Source organism: Anolis carolinensis, chromosome 3, assembly GCF_035594765.1.
Source record: "Anolis carolinensis isolate JA03-04 chromosome 3, rAnoCar3.1.pri, whole genome shotgun sequence".
Classification (NCBI taxonomy): Eukaryota; Metazoa; Chordata; class Lepidosauria; order Squamata; family Dactyloidae; genus Anolis; species Anolis carolinensis.
In genome coordinates, this window is record NC_085843.1 from 204,700,449 (window position 1) to 204,722,503 (window position 22,055).

The 22,055-nt window shown below is 42.6% G+C and overlaps 1 protein-coding gene across 1 annotated transcript in view; it reads left to right on the plus strand.

Annotated features, from left to right (window-relative positions):
- The window catches only part of LOC100552978 (gamma-aminobutyric acid receptor subunit pi), a 91,943-nt gene extending 71,369 nt beyond the window's left edge, over window positions 1-20,574 (plus strand). Inside the window, exons 8-10 of the mRNA XM_008106718.3 lie at window positions 4,220-4,372; window positions 14,081-14,274; window positions 19,945-20,574. Coding sequence (XP_008104925.1) covers window positions 4,220-4,372; window positions 14,081-14,274; window positions 19,945-20,253 — 656 coding nt within the window. The 3' untranslated portion in view covers window positions 20,254-20,574. The remainder of the gene's footprint in view (window positions 1-4,219; window positions 4,373-14,080; window positions 14,275-19,944) is intronic.
- The last annotated feature ends 1,481 nt before the right edge of the window (window positions 20,575-22,055 follow it).

Consider the following 22,055-nt stretch of genomic DNA (forward strand, 5'->3'; position numbering starts at 1 on the left):
TTTGAGCTTCAAGAGAAGTAACAATAAATGTTTACCGCAGGTTATAAAATGAGTTTATACTCCCACTTTGGCACTACATGTTTTAAAAATGTGAAATCTTCAGAGCAAGGCCACCAATTTGCTTTGGGTAATGTCTTTTCCAGCATCAGATTATAACAGTTATGACAAAAATGGTAACTTTATGAAGGATGTACAACCATAATGGCCCCCAAGGAGGTTATTTGTATACATATTTCAAGACAGGACCTGGACTGTGCTTTTTGTGAACGACCACATACTTTTCTTGGGAATTGCATGACTCGTAAAAATGCATCTTCCATAAATGCTGAGATGGAGCATTTTATTTAGTTTACAGGAATGTGTGGGAAGCAGAAATGGAGCATTAAATCCTAGGGTTGTAGAATAAATAATCGGTAGACCATTGCGATTTAGTCATTATGGCCAGAATTCTCTATCATGGGGTATATTACATAATGTTACATATTCTTAGCTACAGAGTGGAGATACAAGGAAACTCTGGTAGTGAAATGTGAAGATGTGTAATGGGACATGCGGCAAGAGTGTTCCAATATAAATTGGCATTTGCTAACTGTGGGACTGATGAACATTGGTCACCCTATGCTAGGCATGGACAAACTTTGGCCCTTCAGGTGTTTTGAACTTCAACTCCCAGAAATTACAGCCAGTTTACCGGCTGTTAGGAATTGTGGGAGTTGAAATCCAAAACACCTGGAGGCCTTAGGCTTGCCCATTCCTGCCTATGCATTCGTTGCTTTGCCCTTTGTAGTAATGCAGCAGTCCTTTACTCAATATGGACATTATAGAACTGCTCAAGTTTAATTCCCACAGATGTAAATCCACTTATGAAATTGTAAATCCCCAATAGACTTTTGCCAATGTAAGCAATTGGCATATGTCAGTAAATGCAGTTGGTGGCAACGAGAGGGAGGGCCTTCTCGGTGGCTGCTCCAACTCTTTGGAACTTTCTCCCCAAGGATGTTAAAACAGCCCCTTCCCTGACATGTTTTAAAAAACAGCTAAAGACCTTACTGTTCGTGCAAGCTTTTGATGAAGAAATTTAGCTGTAATGACTGGAAAGCTCACTTTTATTGAGTCATGCTAAGATCCCCATCTATCTTGTTGCCTGCAACAACTGTATAAGACAACTGTATTAGATATTTTAAATGTGTTTATTTATTTCTTATTGTAAAATTGTTTTTATAGGCTGTTGTTTTACATATGTATATTGTTTTTATGTTGTGAGCCGCTTTGTATCCCGTTTGGGGAGAAAATGAGATACAAATAAAGATATTATTATTATTATTATTATTATTATTATTATTATTATTATTATTATTATTATATGACACAGCAAACAGGATAGATATGCTGGATTTCGCTTCACAAAATCACAAGTTGAACACTTCCCAAGTGTCTAGAACTGTGTGATGTATTTTCGGATGATGCGCGCAGATCCCAGCAGGGTCGCCTTTTGCAGTTGGCAGATCGTAATTTTGTCAATGTCTATTGTTTCCAAATGCCGGCTGAGATCTTTTGGCGCGGCACCCAGTGTGCCGATCACCACCGGGACCACCTGCACTGGTTTCTGCCAGAGTCTTTGAAGTTCAATCTTGAGGTCCTGATAGCGGCTGAGTTTTTCCTGTTGTTTTTCGTCAATGCAACTGTCACCTGGGATGGCAACATCAATGATCCAGACCTTTTTCTTTTCCACAACTGTGATGTCTGGTGTGTTGTGTTCCAGAACTTTGTCAGTCTGGATTCAGAAGTCCCACAGTATCTTTGTGTGCTCATTTTCCAATACTTTTGCAGGTTTGTGATCCCACCAGTTCTTTACTGCTGGGAGGTGGTACTTGAGGCATAAGTTCCAATGGACCATTTGGGCCACATAGTTGTGCCTCTGTTTGTAGTCTGTCTGTGCGATTTTCTTACAGCAGCTGAGGATATGATCAAGGTGGCACCTACGGGGGGGGGGGGTTGTTGTTGTTGTTATTATTATTATTATTATTATTATTATTATTATTATTCAGTTATATGGCATAAATAATGGGGCTAACATTTCAAGATAGAAGAGATATGAGATATCACCAAAATCGTTTTGAAAAGTTCTGAAAATCAAATATAATTATGAGAAAGTCCATTTGAATGAGATAACCATATGGTATATGAAATTCAGCCAGCATGGAAGTAGGTAAGTATTAGAAATCAATATAATGAGTTAGGGAAAAAAACAACATTCTGTTTATCTTCACATTTTAGGTAAATCGGTAAAACCCACTCTTAAACTGTCTCAGTAGTAAAGTTGCCCTAGAAAATGATATTTAATCCTTGTCACATTTCTATTTCCTCCCTTATTTCCTCACCTCCCTTACCTATTTATGTTTGTTCTCGCTCTTTTTGGTTATTCCAAGTGATGAAGATGGGATCTAACAGCAATAAGCAAATCTGCCTGCACAAGAGCCCTATGCCCTCTGACCATCAAGATGACCAGGAATGTAAATGTGTTTAGACAGCGTTAATGCAAGCAGGACTTGGAATGTAATAGTGAAGAGGATTGCTGGAGTTCACAAGATCAGTGGCTACATTATATTCCACTTCTTGAAACAGTTAGCCATTCTGCAGTACTAAATACAGTCTGACTCACTGAGCCATTTTGAGGGTGGCCTTCCCAATCTTATTTGTTTTTTAAAAAAACCTGTGTTTTCATAAAGTTTGGGTTCTTCCAGGAGATCTTTGACACCTTCCTCCTGTGCTTGAATGGTGCTGTTTGAGGTGCATAGGAAGGAATAGTCAGAAAACTGAGACATATTTTTAGTAGAACACGTTCCTGTTTCTTATCATCCTCATTTCTCAGGCAGAAAGGAAATTAGCCCTAACTGCTCTTCCTGTATCTTTCACAGCACATGGCAAAGGTTTCAGAAAGCTGGGAGATTTGTCGGCAGCTAGAAATAAATATCACTAGTAAAGCTAAGCTACATTTGAGAATCTCTGATAATAAGTGACATTTGGACGTGCCCCATAATCCAAACCTTTGGAAGCATTCTTTGCATCACCCAGGCTTCGTGGTGGATACACAAATCCTCACTTTATTGCAAATGTTGTTGTCAAGTCCCATACTTAAGATATATTTAATATTTGTGGCTCACAGTTTGGGATTAGAAGCAGCAAATGGGCACTCCAAAGATAGCCCTAAATGTATACATACCGTGTTTCCCCAAAAATAAGACAGTGTCTTATATTAATTTTTGCTCCCAAAGATGCTCTAGGTCTTATTTTCAGGGGATGTCTTATTTTTCCATGAAGAAGAATTCACATTTACTGTTGAACAAAAAAATGAACATTTATTACAGTAGTTGTCATCAAAAACCAGCATAACCAGACAAACTGAATCCTATCAATAATTTCTTGTTACTACCATTATTTTCATGTACAACACTCTATGGTATGTACTATTGCACCAAATTGCTATATGTGTGTGTAAAGAAATCCTTGCAAAAGTCAGTTTGCAAGGGAACTCTGCAGAGGAGCTCAGCTTTGCATAGGCAAAGCCACGCCTAAAACAATGTATCTGTTTGATGGCAGGTGGCTGGGATTGTCAGCTGGAAATCTGGGCTTCAAGAGAGAGCACAGAAAAAGACATGCTCTCTCTGGCTACGGTCAAGTAGCATTTTTGAATATGCTATGCTGTATATATTGATGCTGATTGATTAGGTTAGTGATCTTATGCAACTACATGGACATTGTAAGATCGCAGAACTGTTTATTTGATTTCAACTCAACAAGCAAGAGTAAAGTTCCTTTGTTCATTTCAATTCCTCTGCCTGGTCTGAGTCTTTTGCACATGTTGTTAACTGGACGCTACTGATTCCGTTATACTCTCACCTGGTAACACGTACATTTACCGATCCTGTATGCTCTGGTGTTCTGTTCGGCGGGCATGCTTCCAAACAAAAACTTTGCTAGGTCTTACTTTCGGGGGAGGCCTTATATTTAGCAATTCAGCAAAACCTCTACTAGGTCTTATTTTCTGGGGATGTCTTATTTTAGGGGAAACAGGGTAGTCAAAACTGGTAAGCTGACAAGTATTGAAGCTTTTCATATTTGAAGCTTTAAACATGCAAATAAAAAGATATCACTTCAATTTCGAAGTACTTTCAACTGAATGGCTTGTATGTTTCTTTGATTTTATTGTTTTGCATAGGACACTATCCAAAGTTGGTCTTCCATTTTGAACTCAAGAGGAATATTCTGTATTTTATCCTTGAGACATATGTACCATCCAGCTTACTGGTTGTTCTGTCCTGGGTGTCATTCTGGATAAGCCAGTCATCAGTGCCAGCCAGAATCTGCATAGGTGAGTGAGAAAAATGACAAACGTCCATCCATAGATCACTTTCATATTGCTGTTCTTTACCAGAGTAGATCAATTGAGCCAATTGGAACTAAGCAGTTGCATTCCCAGCTATGTCGTATTTGTCTGTTGATGTTTATTGATGTACAGTGTTTCTATACTGTCCATCTTGTGGATGGTACATTGTCAGCTCACCACAGCCGCTCCTGAATGAACACACGAGACTCTCTGTGATATCACCAGAAACTTTTACTGTAGGAAACATGAACATCAAAAAAGCCAAGAATGGGAGGCTCCGGCCAACCATCCTTTATATACCCTCCCCCTCATTTGAAAAGTCTCTTCCCGCTCAGCAAAACCCCGCGCAAATTCCCCGCCAAGTCCAGCGGCCGTTTCTTCTCCGAGTCCTGAGCCGCAGGTGTCTTATCAATGTCAGTGACCCTGAAACTCAGAGCCACATCCAGGCTCTAGTAGCAGGGTTCTGACATGGCGTCCTCCTCCCCTTCGTCCTGGAAGGAAAAGATTAAACACAACTATTGTTCTCCGCTGTCCAGAGTTCCTTTATACTTTTTTAACAGGCTGCAATGGAATACCGGGTGTACCTTTCCTAGGTCCTTGGGTAGCCTCAGCTCATAGGTCACTTCGTTTATTCTTTTTGCTACCCTGAACGGCCCTATATAGCGTGGAGCCAATTTTTTAGATGGGAACCCCAATTTCAGGTTTTTTGTGCTCAGCCCAACCAGATCCCCTTCGCCCAATTTGTCCCCCTCCCGGCGCCTACGATCTGCAAAGAGCTTGTACTTCTTTTGTGTTTCCCGCAATGCCTCCACCACGGTCTGCCACCCTTGCTTAATTTTGGCCGGCCATTCCTTGTCGGTCTGGGCCTCTCCTTCCTTCCACTCGGGTAGCCTGGGGAAAGGTGCCACCTCCTGTCCGTATACTATTTCGAATGGGGCACGACCTGTGGCCGAATGTACGGCCCCGTTAAAAGCCATCTCAGCAAACGGTAGAAGGTCCGCCCAATCATCCTGTCTATAATTGGTGTACATCCTCAAGAATTGGCACAGTGTTTGTTGAGTGCGTTCGACTCCCCCGTTGGTTGCGGGATGAAAAGCCGAGCTCAGGTTCCTTTCTGCTCCTAACAGCTGTAAGAATTTTCCCCAAAATTTTGCAGTAAATTGGACTCCCCGGTCGCTAATTATTTTGTCGGGACACCCATGTAGGCGATATACATGCTTCACATACAAATTAGCAAGTTTTTCAGCTGAGGGGAGTTTTGGCAGGGCCACAAAGTGTGCCTGTTTTGAGAATAGGTCCAATATTGTCCAAATGTATCTGTGGCCTCTGCTGGGGGGTAGTTCGCCTACAAAATCCATGGCCACGCATTCCCATGGCCTCATGGGCTCCACCACCTTCTGCAATAGCCCCTGGGGCTTCCCCGGTGGTGTTTTTCCCTCTGCACATAATTCGCACTGCGTGACGTACCCCCTGGCGTCTTTCCTCATTCCGGGCCACCAGCATTGTTTGGCCAACAGTTTAATAGTCCTGGTGGGGCCTAGATGACCCGCACCCTTGTTATCGTGGCACTTCCTTAACATTTCTCGTCTTAAACATTCAGGAATATACAATTTCTTATTTACAAACACCAAATCCCCACACAATTCTCCCTTTTCTTTGTTAGTTTGTAACCATTTGTCCATTCCATACGCTCGCTTCAACTCTTCCTCCCATATTTCTCCTCCCCCCGTGGAAATGGCAGTACGTTTGTTTTCTTTGGCCGCTTGTGCTCGAGTTAGTACTGCCAGGCCCCACTGCTTATCTAGGAACAGGCTCCCTTCAGATTCCTGAATTCCTCCCCCGTGCTGAGGCATCCGAGAGAGAGCGTCAGCGAGTATGTTATGCTTCCCCTGGAAGAATCTGAGTCTGAAATCAAAACGGCTGAAATATTGGGCCCATCTAATTTGCTTCGCTGATAGTTTACGAGGGGATCTTAGATACTGTAAATTTCTATGATCAGTCCACACCTCAAACGGTGTTCCACTTCCTTCCAGAAAGTGTCTCCAGCACTCTAGTGCTTTTAGAATCGCTAAGGCTTCTCTCTCCCAAATCGGCCAGTTTTTTTCTGTATCGCTAAACTTTTTTGACAGATAGCCACATGGTTTCAGGTTCCCCCCCTCGTCTTTCTGCAGCAGAACTGCCCCATATGCCCGGTCTGACGCATCGCAATGTAGTACAAAGGCCTTAGACATATCAGGGTGCTGTAGGACAGGTTCCTCAGTAAAACGCTTTTTAAGGGCTTCGAAAGCTTCCTGGCATTCTATTGTCCATGTCAGTTTGGCCCCTGGGGCCTTCACTTTGGCTGTTTCTCCCCTGCCTTTAGTTTTTAACAAATCCGTTAATGGCAAAGTGAGGCGCGCAAAGTCCTTGATAAATGTTCTATAGAAGTTTGCGAACCCTAGGAAGGATTGCAGCTGCTTCCGTGTTTTGGGGGCTTCCCACCCCCTCACATCTTCCACCTTCGCAGGGTCCATCGCCACTCCCTGGGAGGAAATCCTATACCCCAGAAAGTCTATCTGGTCTTTATTGAACTCGCACTTGGCAAGCTTCGCGTACAGTTTCGCTTCCCTCAACTTTTGTAGGACTTCCCTGACTAGTTCTACGTGTTGCTCCTTAGTTCGAGATATTATCAATATGTCATCTAAAAAAATAAAGACTCCCTTGTACAACAATGGATGCAATACTTCGTTGATTAATTGCATGAACGCGGCCCCTCCCCCGCACAAACCGAAGGGGAGCACACGATAATTGAATAATCCGAATGCGCAGGAGAAGGCCGTCTTCCACCTGTCCTCTGGTTTGATCTGCAATTTATGGTAGGCCTCAATTAAGTCCAATTTAGTGAATATCTGTCCTTCCGATAACTGGGCGATCAAGTCCTTCACTAAGGGTAGGGGGTATTTATTTACAGTACTGATTGCATTTAGGCCCCTGTAGTCAATGCAGAGCCTCAGCGTTTGGTCCTTTTTCCGCCTGAACAACACAGGCGCCCCTAGAGGGGAATTTGAAGGCTCTATGAAACCCCTCGCTAGGTTTTTATCAATGTATTTTCTCAGTTCCTCCTTTTCCCTAGCTGACATCGGGTATATTTTTGCCTTGGGAAGCTCTGCTCCTGGGACTAGCTCTATTTTCACTTCAACTCTCCGCTTCGGTGGGAAATTGTCTGCTTCCTTCTCATCAAACACGTCCACAAAATCCCGATACTCTGGGGGTAATTTATCTGCCAGTTCTGCTATTCTGATAGAGTCTTCCTCCCCCCTTTTCCCTGGCTCCCTCTCAACTTCCTGGCTCCCTTCTTCCAAATTCATCCTGAAGATCATGCTCTTATCCTCCCAGTTGATTTGCGGGTTGGCCTGCCCCAGCCACGGCATGCCTAGTATAACATTATAGCTGGCTATTTGTGATATCACAAATGACACCTTTCCTTCCCAACTCCCTATCTTACACTTTACATCTTCGGCACTGTACTTAGCTAACGATCCCGATGCTGTGGATCCGTCCAACTGCGAAAAAGCTATTGGGGATTCTAGGTTCGTTCTTTCGCATCCCAATCCCTCGGCTAATTCAGGGGAGATGATGTTCCTGGAACATCCACAATCCACAAATGCTTTGCAGGTTGCTTGTTTGCTGCCATTTTCAAGCTGAATGGGGATCACTATCATAGCTTTGTCCTGACTTACCAACCCCCCCGAGTGGTGCCTCATCGGTGGTTCTTCCTCGGCGCGTTTTCCTGCCACGGCTCTTGGTTTGGGCTGGCCTCCGCCTTCCCCTTTTCTCTGCCAGCACTCGGCAGCCCTGTGGCCCAACCGGCCGCACACGAAGCAGCCACTCCTGCTGGCGCTCACGTTCCCTGTCGGCTCCGTTCTCCTCCCGGCTGGGGTTGATCCCTCCTTCCGGCTCCCCTCTTTCATCTGCGGCCGCTGCTGTAGCCCTCCTCGGTGCCTCCTCACCTGGGCCAGCGATGTCTCGACGCGCCCCGCCAGCTGAATCCATCCGCGCAGTGTGTCAGGCTCATCACGATGCACCGCCCAGGAGAGGATCTCCCGCCTGAGACCCTCTTTGAAGAGTTCTATCTTTGTTACTGCAGACCATTCCGGCACCTTTTCGGCGAGGCATTGGAACTCCTCCGCATACTCAGATACCGACCTCTGCCCCTGGGAGACGGTCTTCAACTTCTCCCTCGCCCGGATCTGCTCCAGTGGATCTCGGAAACGGGTCTCCAGGGCCCCCATAAAGCGTCGGAGTGACCCCAGACATGGGTCGCGCCGCGCGTGCAGCTGAACGTACCAGCTGGCCGCTCCCCTCTTCAACACTGCACCAATGGCCCGTATCCGGCTGGATTCCGTTCTAAAAGTGTGAGCATTGTCCTCCATATAGCCCCTCACCGTGGTCAGGAAAAAATCCAGTTCAGAGGACTCTCCCCCAAACTCGATCCTTAGTTCCTCTCGTCTCGGTAGGGGTCCCTGTGGTGGCAATCCCCAATTCTCCGCCCGTCGCAAGCCCCCTTGCGGACCAGTGGGCCCCGCTGCTGCTTCTCTTGGCCCTGTGCCACGCCCGGCATTCGCCAGGGGCACCAGGGTCTCAGCTGGGAGCGTAGCTGGGATTCTCGGAGGTTTTTCCCCTTCGTCGTCACTCTCCTCCACCCGCGTCAGGCTTGTTTGGGTCTTGGGCCGGGCGCCGGGCTCCTTTCGCATTTCCCTTCCCTTCGGTGCTGGGAGGTCTGCAAAGCCCTGGCTGCTTCCCACGCTCACGTCCCACATTGAGCCAGCCCGAAGTTCCCTTCCTCTCTCTGGCTCCGCCAAAAACGCCAGGCGCTCCATCGCCCTCGACATCACTGCCAGGGTGGTCTCCATCGCCGACATCCTCTCCTCCAGAAACACCATCCTTTGTGGGCCTGGGGAAGGTGAACCTTCCTCTCCTCCGGTGCTGTCTCCCCGCACCACTCCACGCCTCTGGGTTACCCCATTTGGCTGGGCATAAGCGGTGGATGACGCCAGGGCCGCCAGCTGGTGGAACTCAGCGTCCGGCTCGGGAGTGGCCCTTTCCGACCTTCCTCCTCCTGCGCCCAAGAGCTCTTCATCCTCCACTTGCATGTTACACCTCACCGCTACAGCGGGATGGTGTCCGTATTCTTGGCTTAGTGTCAGCTCACCACAGCCGCTCCTGAATGAACACACGAGACTCTCTGTGATATCACCAGAAACTTTTACTGTAGGAAACATGAACATCAAAAAAGCCAAGAATGGGAGGCTCCGGCCAACCATCCTTTATATACCCTCCCCCTCATTTGAAAAGTCTCTTCCCGCTCAGCAAAACCCCGCGCAAATTCCCCGCCAAGTCCAGCGGCCGTTTCTTCTCCGAGTCCTGAGCCGCAGGTGTCTTATCAATGTCAGTGACCCTGAAACTCAGAGCCACATCCAGGCTCTAGTAGCAGGGTTCTGACAGTACATAGGAAAATAAATAAAATCATGGAATTGAAATAATAGTATGAAAGGAACATAAAATTGGAAACAAACTAAAATAGTATCAGAAAAAGGTCCATTAGTAGAATAATGGAATACCAGAGTGGAGAAAAAAACCCCAAAAGGGACATAACTCCCTGTCATGCAAGAATACGCAATCAGCAATACATAGCAGTGTCCAGGCACTAATGGATTATACTTATAATTTATTGTTTGCGTTTTATTGCTTATTTTATTTTGAATTGAGGTGTTTTATGTTAATCTCCATATGTTGTTCATTTTTATTTTCACCTTGTTTTTATTTTTATTGATTTAGGCTAATTTCTGTTGTATATTCTGTGTGTTTTGTTTTGCATTGTTGTTGTTTTGTAATTCGCCCCGAGTCCCTCCGGAGAGATGGGGTGGGATATAAATAAAGTTTATTATTATTTATTATGGATGTTGATAAAATTGAAACACTGAAAAAAATGAAAAGAGCTTTGCCAGACCCTTAAGTAACCACAGTGTGTTGTTTATTCATTCAGTTGATTCCCACACTTCGTGACCTCATGAACCAGCCCACGCCAGAGCTCCCTGTCAGCCGTCGCCACGCCCAGCTCCTTCAAGGTCAAGCCGGTCCCTTCAAGGATACCATACATCCATCTTGACCTTGGGCGACCGCTCTTCCTTTTTCCTTCCATTTTCCCCAGCATCATTCTCTTCTCCAAGCTTTCCTGTCTTCTCATTATGTGGCCAAAGTACTTCACCTTTGCCTCTAATATCTTTCCCCCCAGTGAGCAGCTGGGCATTATTTCCTGGAGGATGGACTGGTTGGCTCTTCTTGTGGTCCAAGGCACTCTCAGAACTTTCCTCCAACACCACAGTTCAAAAGCGTCTATCTTCTTTTGCTCAGCCCTTCCTTATGGTCCAGCTCTCACATCCATAGGTTACTATGGGGAATACCATTGCTTTCACTATGTGGACCTTTGTTGCCAGTGTGATGCCTTTACTCTTCACTATTTTATCGAGGTTGGTCATTACTCTCCTCCCAAGAAGTAAACGTCTTCTGATTTCCTGGCTGCAGTCTGCGTCTGCAGTAATCTTCACACCTAAAAATATAAAGTCTGTCACTGCCTCCATGTTTTCTTTCTCTATTTGCCAGTTATCAATCAGTTTGGTTGCCATAATCTTGGTTTTCTTGATGTTTAACTGCAACCCAGCTTTTGCACTTTCTTCTTTACGTCGCATGATGTGTTCTGCATACAAGTTGAATAGGTAGGGTGAGAGTATGCAGTCCTGCCGTACTTCTTTCCCAAACTTTAACCAGTCTGTTGTTCTGTGGTCTGTTCTGACTGTTGCTACTTGGTTGGTATACAGATTCCTCAGGAGGCAGATAAGGTGACTTGGTATCCCCATACTACCAAGAACCTTCCACAGTTTATTATAATCCACACAGTCAAAGGCTTTAGAATAGTCAATAAAACAGAAATATATGTTTTTCTGAAACTCTCTGCCTTCCTCCATTATCCAGAGGATATTGGCAATTAGATCTCTCGCTCCTTTGCCTTTTCTAAACCCAGCTTGTACATCTGGCAGCTCTCGCTCCATGTGTTGCTGGAATCTACCTTGCAGTATTACCTTATTGGCATGTGAAATAAATGCCACTGTACAAAAGTTTGAGTATTCTTTAGCATTTCCCTTTTTTGGTATGGGGATATAAATTGATTTTTTCCAATCTGATGGCCATTCTTGTGTTTTCCATATTTGCTGGCATATGACATGCATCACCTTGGCAGCATCATCTTTCAAGATTTTAAACAGTTCAACTGGGATCCCATCATCTCCTGCTACCTTGTTATTAGCAATGCTTCTTAAGGCCCATTCAACCTCAGTCCTCCGGATATCTGCTTCTAATTCACTCACCACACCATCAAAGCTATTCTCGATATTATTATCTTCCCTATACATACCTTCTGTGTAGTCTCACCACCTTCTCTTGATCTCTTCAGCTTCTGTTAGGTCCTTGCCATCTTTGTTTTTGATCATGCTTATTTCTGCCTGAAATTTACCTCCGATGTTTCTAATTTTCTGGAAGAGGTCTCTATTGTCTTCTTCCACTTCCATGCATTGCTTGTTTAAAAAGAATTCCTTATCTCTTATGGCTAACCTCTGGAATTGTGCATTTAATTGGGCATATCTCCCCCTATCACTGTTTCCTTTTGCTTTCCTTCTTTCTTGGGCTACTTCCAGTGTCTCAGCAGACATCCATCTTGCTTTCTTGCTTTTCTTTTTCTTTGGGTCGTACTTTGTTGCCATCTCCTGAACAATGTTGCGAACTTCTGTCCATAGTTCTTCTGGGACTCTATTTATTAAATCTAGTCCCTGAAATCTATTCTTCACCTCCACTGCATATTCACTAGGAATATTTGTGAGATCATATCTAACTAGTCCCTGTATTTTCCTTAATCTTTTCAGTCTGATTCTAAATTGTGCAATAAGAAGTTTGTGATCTGAACTGCAGTCAGCTCTAGGTCTTGTTTTCACCGACTGGATGGATGTCCGCCACCTTTGGCTGCAAAGGATGTAGTCAATCTGATTTCGGTGTTGACCATGTGGTGAAGTCCATGTATAAAGCCTTTTAGGTTATTGGAAGAGAGTGTTTGCTACGCACAGTGAGTTTTCCTGGCAAAATTCTATTAGCCTACATCCACTTCTTTTTGTTGTCCCAAATCATGCTTGCCTGTGATCCCAGTTGTCATTTGACTGCCCATCTTAGCATTCCAATCTCCTGTAATGAAAATATGTCTCTTTTTTGGTGTATTATCCAGTAGGTGCTGCAGATCCTCATAGAACTGATCTACTTCTGCTTCTTTAGCAGCTGTGGTTGGGGCGTATATTTGGATCACTATGATGTTAAATGGCTTTCCTTGAACTTGAATTGAGATCATTCTATCATTTTTTGAGTTGTATCCAAGCATTGCTTTGGCAACTTCATTATTAATTATGAAGGCTATTCCATTTCTTCGCTGTTCCTCTTGTCCACAGTAGTAGATCTGGTGGTCATCTGTTGTGAAGTGGCCCATTCCAGTCCATTTCAGTTCACTGACTCCCAGTATGTCTATCATTAATCTTGACATCTCACCAATAACCATGTCCAATTTGCCCTGGCTCATAGATCTTTCATTCCAGGTTCCTATAGTGTGTTGATCTTTAGAACATTAGATTTGTCATTCACCTCCAGCACCGTCGGCCATTAGCCTTCTTTTTGGCTTTGAGCTAACTGCGTCATCAAATCTGGGGCTAGCTGAACTTATCCTCTGTTCCTCCCCAGTACCATTTTGACCATCTTCTGACCTGGGAGTCCCATCTCTTGATGGTATACCAATATATCTCTGGTTGTACTGATCCATTTAGTTTTCATGGCAAGAATACTGGGGTGGGTTGCCATTACCTTCTGCAGGGATTGTATTTAGTCTGATATCTCTGCCATGACCTTCTCGTCTTTGGTGTCCATGGTTTAGCTCATGACATCTTCCTACTTTTGGGGGGGGGGGGGGCATAATGAAACTTTTTCTGAACTAGCTGAAGATCTGTCTCCAGGCCCTGATACTTCAGACAGAGCCATGAAATCTGGCAACTCTGATTTGGTGACTGTTGAAGTTTGGAGGTATATCACCACAAACTAAGATCTTGGATGCTGTGAGCGCTGAGACTATTTCAAATGACCAGTGAGGAAACAGTTGCTACCTAAAGGCTTCAGAAAATGCAAGGTGGATCTACCATTAGGTAGAGCAGGGCAGCCGCCTTAGAAAGCAGATTGAGGAGGTTGCAAGCTTCAGAGAAGAGATGTTCTTGAACACCAAAATATAGAGTCATCTATGCCACCTTGCTGCCACAAGTTACACTTCAATCGGTGCTGAATATGATTCATTGGCCAATCTGCCTGGTTGGTTTATGCTTCAAAACCTCATTGAGCATCTCAGGGCTCTTCTACACTTCCCTATAACCCAGAATCTGATCCCAGATCATCTGCTTATCCCACATTATATGGCAGTAGAGAATCATATAATCCAGTACCAAGGAGATAATCTGGGATCAGATCCTGGAATATTGGGCAGTGTAGATCCAGCCTCAAGGGAAGCATTGCTGGCAATCTGTCAAGATTATCCATAGTTTTTTCTCTTGTACTGTTTTTCTCCCTCTTTTTTTGTAGGTGTTACAACAGTACTCACCATGACAACTCTTATGATGGGAGCCAGGACATCACTTCCTAATGCTAATTGCTTCATTAAGGCAATTGATGTCTACCTAGGCATTTGCTTTAGTTTCATCTTTGGCGCTTTATTGGAGTATGCCGTGGCCCACTTCTGTACCCTTAATAGAGCTGGTATGAAAAAACTCACAAAGGTATTTGCTTAGTTTTAATTCCTTAATGTACCAGCCTCTCTCTGAACCCTCCTGCCCTTTGTTTTGTGTGCTGTGATTGATCTTTGTGCACCAGCATTACCAGTCTACAGCAGTGCCAGTTCTGAAAGCCTCTGGGTGCATCTGCATTGCAGAAATAATACAGTTTGACCCCATATTAACTGCCATGATTCAATGCTATGAAATCCTGAGATTTGTAGTTGGGTGAGGCAACAGCACTCTTGGGCAGTTCACCACTGCTGTTGCAGAGGTTATATATTTCTGTAAACTAACATATACAGTTGATAAGTGCTGTGAAGCCATGACTAAGCCACAGCTCTCCATGGTGTCTTTACAGTCATAGATCTGCCTTGTTGGCATTGTAGACAACCACTGATAGATTGTAGCTGACAAGTTAAATTTCTATGGGCCATGAGAGGCCTGAATATGCACTGTTCTGCTACAGGTTACGGATTTAATGGCATTTGTCGCAGTATGATATAATAAACACTTTAGCGGTGGTGTGAAACATTAAGCAGTCTGAAATGTTCTCCTGCCTTTGAGTTGTGTCTCGTAATTATCCCAGATAAAAGATGGAAGTAAAAAGAAATAGAAAAATGAAATAGAAACCATTTTTCAGTTTGAAATATATCAAATCCACTCATATTTGAGAGCCTTGATCTAAGAAAAACATAGCTTGAATTGTTCACCAAATTCATCCCCTAGGGCCTAAATGACCTGCACTGGCAGCTCAATGATATGTTAACTTTGGAACATGTCATCCTTTCGATTCAGATTGATTGATTGATCGATAAACGAATAGATAGACACATGCATACATGCATAAATACACTGAGAGGTTGTCATGTTAAAAAATGAATCACCACAGTCATTATTATTTCCAGGAACCTTTCTGGACCTCATGTAGGTTTCAGGCATTTATCTTAGAAAACAAAATTGCAGTATGCTCTTGGTATCTGCTGAGGTTTGGTTCCAAGATCCCTTTGGATACCAAAATCAGTCGGTGTTCAAATCCTGTTATATACAATGGTGTAGTAAAATGGTGTCCCTTATATAAAATGGCAAAATTATGGTTGGCTTTTTGGATTTTTCTTCGTGTGTGTGTGCATATTTTCAAGCCATAGATGGTTGAATCTTTGGATCTGGAATCCATGGCTATAGTCTTTGACTGCACCCCAGTCACTGTTTTGTTTTGAAACACATGTGGTGACATTTTAGGTTTTGTGTGTGTATGTGTGTGTGACAGAGAGAGAAAAGGAGAGAGGGGGTCACCTGTGTATTCTATCTGCACAGAACACCCATGAAAATCTACTAAGTGGCCTTGGGCAAGTCATACAATCTCAAGGTTCAAAGGAAGGAAAATACAACTCCCCCTCCCCACCAATTTGATCAAGAAAACTCCACAATAGGTTCTCCCCTAAGCTACTAGAGCCTGTCATTTCAGAAACTGATGTAACCTGTCTCCTGGAAGTATTATAAAGTGACAGGGGAAAAAAAGAAAAGAAATGGAAAAGGGGACAGATATTACAGAAGACATACCCAATGCAGACAGGTCACGTTGTTTCCTGTTGTTTCTATATAGCATATCAGGATGCCTTGACAAATATATTTAGAAATGGATTCACAGAAAAATTCCTAGACTGCCAAGATCTTATGGCACTCTCTAAGATGACGTACTGAGTGTCTTGAAAATCTATAGCTTTCCATGAGAACATCTTTTCTCCATCCTGCGGGCTGTTGGTTTTGAACAAGTGCATCCATTAATAGAAGCAGGAAGCAGCAGCAGATGCCATTTTCCAGTAGGTTTCAGCTGTCATGCAGTTATTATCCATAGACTGTGCTTCTGACTTTTATATTCCTTTGATATTACCATCTGCTTACTATTCTCAATTTAAGACCAGAAACTAGGAGTAAAACTAATAGCACTACTTTTTATTAAAGAAATGTAGTGAAAATGGTAGCTCTTTCTTGATAAGCAATATTGATTTCCAGAATCTTGGAAGTTAATATTCTTCTTTCAAAGCTTTCAATAGTCCTCTAAATGACTCTAGACATTTCCAGACTTTTCCCTTTTCTCTTTATTGAAGCAATGGAATAAGCAAACTCGCACTGAAAACAACTCTTAGAGATCCCTTGGAGAAGAAAAAATTCTAACCTACAAATGATAGGCTGGTATATACCATTCCAGATGCTTTATTTTTCCACACACTGTTTAGCTTCCTCACAAGGAACATAAAGATGTTAAAAACAATTTGATAAAGCATCAGGCACCTGAAAATAACTTTCAGAAACTTGCAGAAAACAACAAGTAATATGTGTACAACATTCTTCCTGCTGTGCAACAAACCTGCTGCTTTGTACAAATTATCCCATTTTCCCCATTAGAAACAAATATGTAACTGAAAATGCACTCTTGTCTCTTGTTTTTTAACTGTATAAATGATAAGATAGACTATTTCTCTTTTATAATGAATGAGACATTTGAAATGGTTAAGGTTCTTTTTTCAGTGTTCATGTTTTCTTAGCCACCAGGTGTACTTTCTACACTGTAATCATTGATAGATATTAAGTGGTTGTAATTTGCTTTTCCCTGTCTTTCATGTTAAAAAAAAATCATCAAATGAAAAAATTCGTTATCAAACTGTCATCCTAGCACCCATATCCTGGATATATTTTCTCTGAACAAGGTTTTCCATACCTTTCTATAATGGGTTGAACATTGTTGCATGTGAGATAGAAATAGAAAAAGCATATCTATAAAGTAGGAATGAGTAAATATGTGGCCTCTAGATGTTGGAGTGCATGCCTTAAACTATCTTATCATTGGTTATGAAGGCAAGGACTGCTAGAAACTGCAGTCCAGCAACATCTGGAAAACATTTATCCACCCCTGATATATAGGAAGGTACATAGATCAATTTTCCCCACAGTCATGAGTAATGAGGAGACACAAGACCTCAGCATCATTTATGTGGAAGGAAATAACAGGTATGTGGAAAGAAAAAGCAGGAGTGTGGAAGGAAGCAGCAGCAGATGCTATTTCCAGTAGGTTTCAGCTGTCATTCTGATCAACATCTTTATTAATTACTTAGATGAAGGGTTAGAAGGCATAATAGTCAAGTTTGTAGACAACACCAATAATGGAGCTTATACTCCAGAAAACAGGAGCAGAAATCCAAATGATTTTAACACATTAGAGAGATGGGCCAAAACTAACAAAATGAACTTCAGCAGGGACAAATGCAAGATACTCCACTTAGGCAGAAAAAAATGCAATGCAAAGATACAGAATGGGGGATGCCTGGCTCGACAGCAGTATGTGTGAAAAAAATCTTGGAGTCCTCATGGATAACAAGTTAAACATGAGCCAACAGTGTGATGCGGCGGGAAAAAAAGCCAATGGGATTTTGGCCTGCATAAATAGGAGTATAGTGTCTAAATCCAGGAAAGTCATGCTACCCCTCTATTCTGCCTTGGTCAGACCACACCTGGAATACTGTGTCCAGTTCTGGACACCACAATTTAAGGGAGATGTTGACAAGCTGGAATGTGTCTAGAAGAGGATGACTTAAATGATCAAGGGTCTGGAGAACAAGCCCTTTGAGGAGTGGCTTTAGGAGCTGGGCATGTTTAGCCTGAAAAGAGAAGGCTGAGAGGAGACATGATGGCCATGTATAAATATGTGAGGGGAAATCACAGGTATGTGGGAGCAGGCCTGTTTTCTGCTGCCCTGGAGACTAGGATGTGGAACAATGGCTTCAAATTACAGGAAAGGAGATTCCACCTGAATATTAGGAAGAACGTCTTAACTGTGAGAGCTGATCAGCAGTGGAACTCTCTGCCCGGAGTGTGGTGGAGGCTCTTTCTTTGGAGGCTTTTAAGCAGAGGCTGGATGGCCATCTGTAGGGGGTGCTTTAAATGCGATTTTCTTGCTTCTTGGCAGGGGGTTGGACTGGATGGCCCACAAGGTCTCTTCCAACTCTGTGATTCTATATACAATTTCTTGATTGTGTAAGCTGGATGGTGAAGAAAACTCATAGGAAGAAAATCAGTGGATTTGCTTGGGTGATGCTGGAGTTCTACAGAAACCATGCTAAAAAGACGAAGAAGTAGTTTCTAAAGCAAATGCAGCTTGAACTCTTTCTAGAAGCCAAGATGACTGCAGTGAAACTGACGTACTTTGGATACATCATGCGAAGGCATGATTCATTCGAACAGACAATAATGCTTATTAAAATCGAAGGCAGTAGGAAAAGAGAAAGACTACATTACAGCTGGATAGATTCAATCAAGGGAGCCATGGCCTGGGTTTGCAAGAGTTGAGCAGGGCTATTGATACCAGGGTGACTTGGAGATCTCTGATTTTTTGGGTCATCATAAGTCAACATTGACTTGACAGTACTTTATTATATGCTATTAACAGTCTAGATTATGTACTACTTATTCTAAGTATACCTCCAAAGAAATATGAAATTGTAATAAATGGGTCAGAGATCAACAAATACTGACAGAATCAGAATATTAGACTATGGGGTTTATCCCTTCATTGCAACTTTCTAAAATATTTGGTTTCGAGAGGGACAGTTTTCCAAGCTAAAAGATATAGCTTCAAGGAATGACAGCTCCTCTTGCTTTTTAAGGATGGAACTGTTGAGTATGACAAAAGACTATAGAGATTATATTCTGGAAAAAAAAACCCCAGACTGATGGATTTAGATGGAAATAGAGAAGCAGACAGACTTGCACTTTTAAAAAATGATCTCTAGAATTACATGTTGGATCTCAAACTTGTTTTCCCATGTTCAAACTCATTTGATTGTACTTGATTGCACTGGATGATGAATACGGAGAAATATTTTCCTTCGGTTATTCCCTTGGGATATCTATCCTCTAGACTGTTCCACTATTTTATGTCCCTGCTCCCTGTGGTTTTATTCATATGTCTTTCTCACCAAGTTTTAATTTAGTGTTCATGTGGCCTGCCCTGGTTTTTATTGCTTTTTCTGAATTTTGGATTGTAATGTATGTTATTATTTATTGTATTGTTAAATTGTGTTATGATATGTTGTTTTATATTTTGTCATATTGTATGGTTTTGGGCATGGCCCCATGTAAGCCGCCCCGAGTCCCCGTTGGGGAGATGGTGGTGGGGTATAAATAAAGTTTTTATTAAATATGAAAAACAACCCTAAGGTTTCTAGTTTGGTGAGGCACAATCACTCTTTGGCAGCGAAGGCTAAAGGCTACATTTCCCAAGACTGCATAGCATTGAGAAGTGGTTTCAAACTGCATTAACTTTGCAATGCAGAGGCATCCTGAGTTAGGAAGAAATTTCTGGGATGGTTCAAGTCAGAGAACATACTAACTTGATATGAAGCAAGATAAGGAAATACATATATTGGCATGGTTCCCCCCCCCCCCCCCCAAGATGGTATGACCTCATAGATTCCAGCAAATAAAAATATGAGCCAATGTGTTCTACGTAATGGCAGTTGAGAGTTTCAATTGCATCTGATTATTATGTGTGGAGAACAGGTCCTTCTGCTTTGGCTGTGCAACTCTTCCCATTGTGTAAAGGCAGCCAAATGGATAAATGTAAGGATTTATAGTGGGTGTTGGAATGTATTGAAATCTAACTGCTGTTCTTACCAGGAGGAAGATCAAGAAGCTGAGGAAGAGATCAATGGAGTCCTGTCCGCGATTGCCAACAGTTGCAAGGCTGAAAAGCTGAACAGAGCTGACTCAGACAAGCTCACCAAAACCCCCAGCGGTAAAAAAGAAGAGAAAAAGAGACACAGCAGGTGTCATTCACCAATGACCGTGATGAAAAGACTGTTCTGTATATTTGACTGCTTCCATGTTAAAAACCCATATCACATAGACAATTATGCCCGGCTTTCATTCCCCTTATCATTTGTCATAGTAAATGTTTTTTACTGGGTGTATTACTTGTATTTTTAAGTGTTTAATATTTCTCATGAAAGGGGCACCAACTTGTGTCAGAGAAAAGCACTGCACTGCATTTGGATGTCAAAAGGAGTTTGTCATTTTATTGAGTAGTATTTCTGTTGTTTCTGAGTAAATTACACCTGTTAAACCACCATAGTGTAAAATCTGTTGTTTGTTCAACAGCTTTTTAATGACCTCATTTTTAGCATGCTTTCTATTATTGTTTGTAATATTGACTGATTGGCATAACACTTTTTCAAAACCTACTTGTAAAACTTTGTTAAATGATGCTTACATTACACTGCTTTGGGCTGTGATAAATATCTTTAAAAATGAGACAAGAAATTTTTTATTCTCTATTGCCCTCTCCCGCCCCACTAGTAGGATTCCATACCGTAGTTCCTTTGGCATTAATAATAATACTGATACACTTTATTTATATTCTGGTCTAGCTCCCTGGAGGGACTCAGAACAGACATGGTTATTGTTTATTCGTTCAGTCGCTTCCGACTCTTTGTGACCTCATGCACCAATCCACACCAGAGTTCCCTGTCGGCCGTCACTGCTCCCAGTTTCTTCAAGGTCAAGCCAGTCCCTTCAAGGATGCCATCCATCCATCTTGCCCTTGGTCGGCCCCTATTCCTTTTTCCTTCCAATCTCCCCAGTATCATTGTCTTCTTCAAGCTTTCCTGTCTTCTCGTGATGTGGCCAAAGTACTTCATCTTTGCCTCTAATATCCTTCCCTCCAGTGAGCAGCCAGGCATTATTTCCTGGATTATGGATTGGTTGGATCTTTGCCAGTTATCAATAAGTCTGGTTGCCATAATCCTGGTTTTCTTGATGTTTAACTGCAACCCAGTTTTTGCATTTTCTTCTTTCACTTTGGTTATAAAGCTCCTCCTCGCTTTCAGCCATCAAAGTGGTATCATCTGCATATCTAAGGTTGTTAATGATTCAACATTCAGAGCGGACTACAGAACACATATAAGGCAATGCCTTTTTACAACGACATACAATACACAGACAGAGGTAAAGGTCTTCCCTTTTTCATTTCTGACATCTGGAGGTGATGCTCAACTCCATCCATGAGAAGGTGCTCTTGTTCCATTTTTCCATGCTGAGGAGTCCATAGATATCTCTGATCATGTTGCTGGCATATTTTGCATATCTGCATGGGGTGACTTTTTGCCTTCCTGCCGAGGCGATACCTATTGGTCTACTCGCATTGCATGCTTTCGAACTGCTAGGTTGGCAGAAGCTAGGGCCAACAATCGGGAGCTGACACCCACTCGCAGCTTTGAGCTGCCAACCTTTTGATGACATATTTCCTGCAGCTAGCAGATTAACCCACTGCACTACTGGGTTATAATGCACAGGCCTTCAGGAATATGTAAGAAAACTATCAGTGCCTATTGAATATGTTTGCTATAAAGAATAAATGCACTGCTTCAAAAACTGAACCTATATGCAGCTGATGGGACACAAAATTACTTGCAAATGTTTTAATTTGGGGGAATTTTCAGTGCTAAAATATTGACAGTAAATGATATATGCCCATTTTTCTTATGACTATCCATTTTCCCTATTTTAGCATTTTTAATATTGCCTTTTTGTTCTCTTCTTCTGCTGGTTCATTTATAATACATTCCTCAAGAGACATTGAACATGAAGTCTTCCTTTATGCTCCTTAGCTTTATTACAGTATTTCATTTGCAACTGGGGGCTCATTCGCACTACAGAATTATAGTGCTATTCTTCCACTTAGCTATCGTGGTTTTTCACTATTGAATTCTAGCATTGCCAGTTTTTAAAGG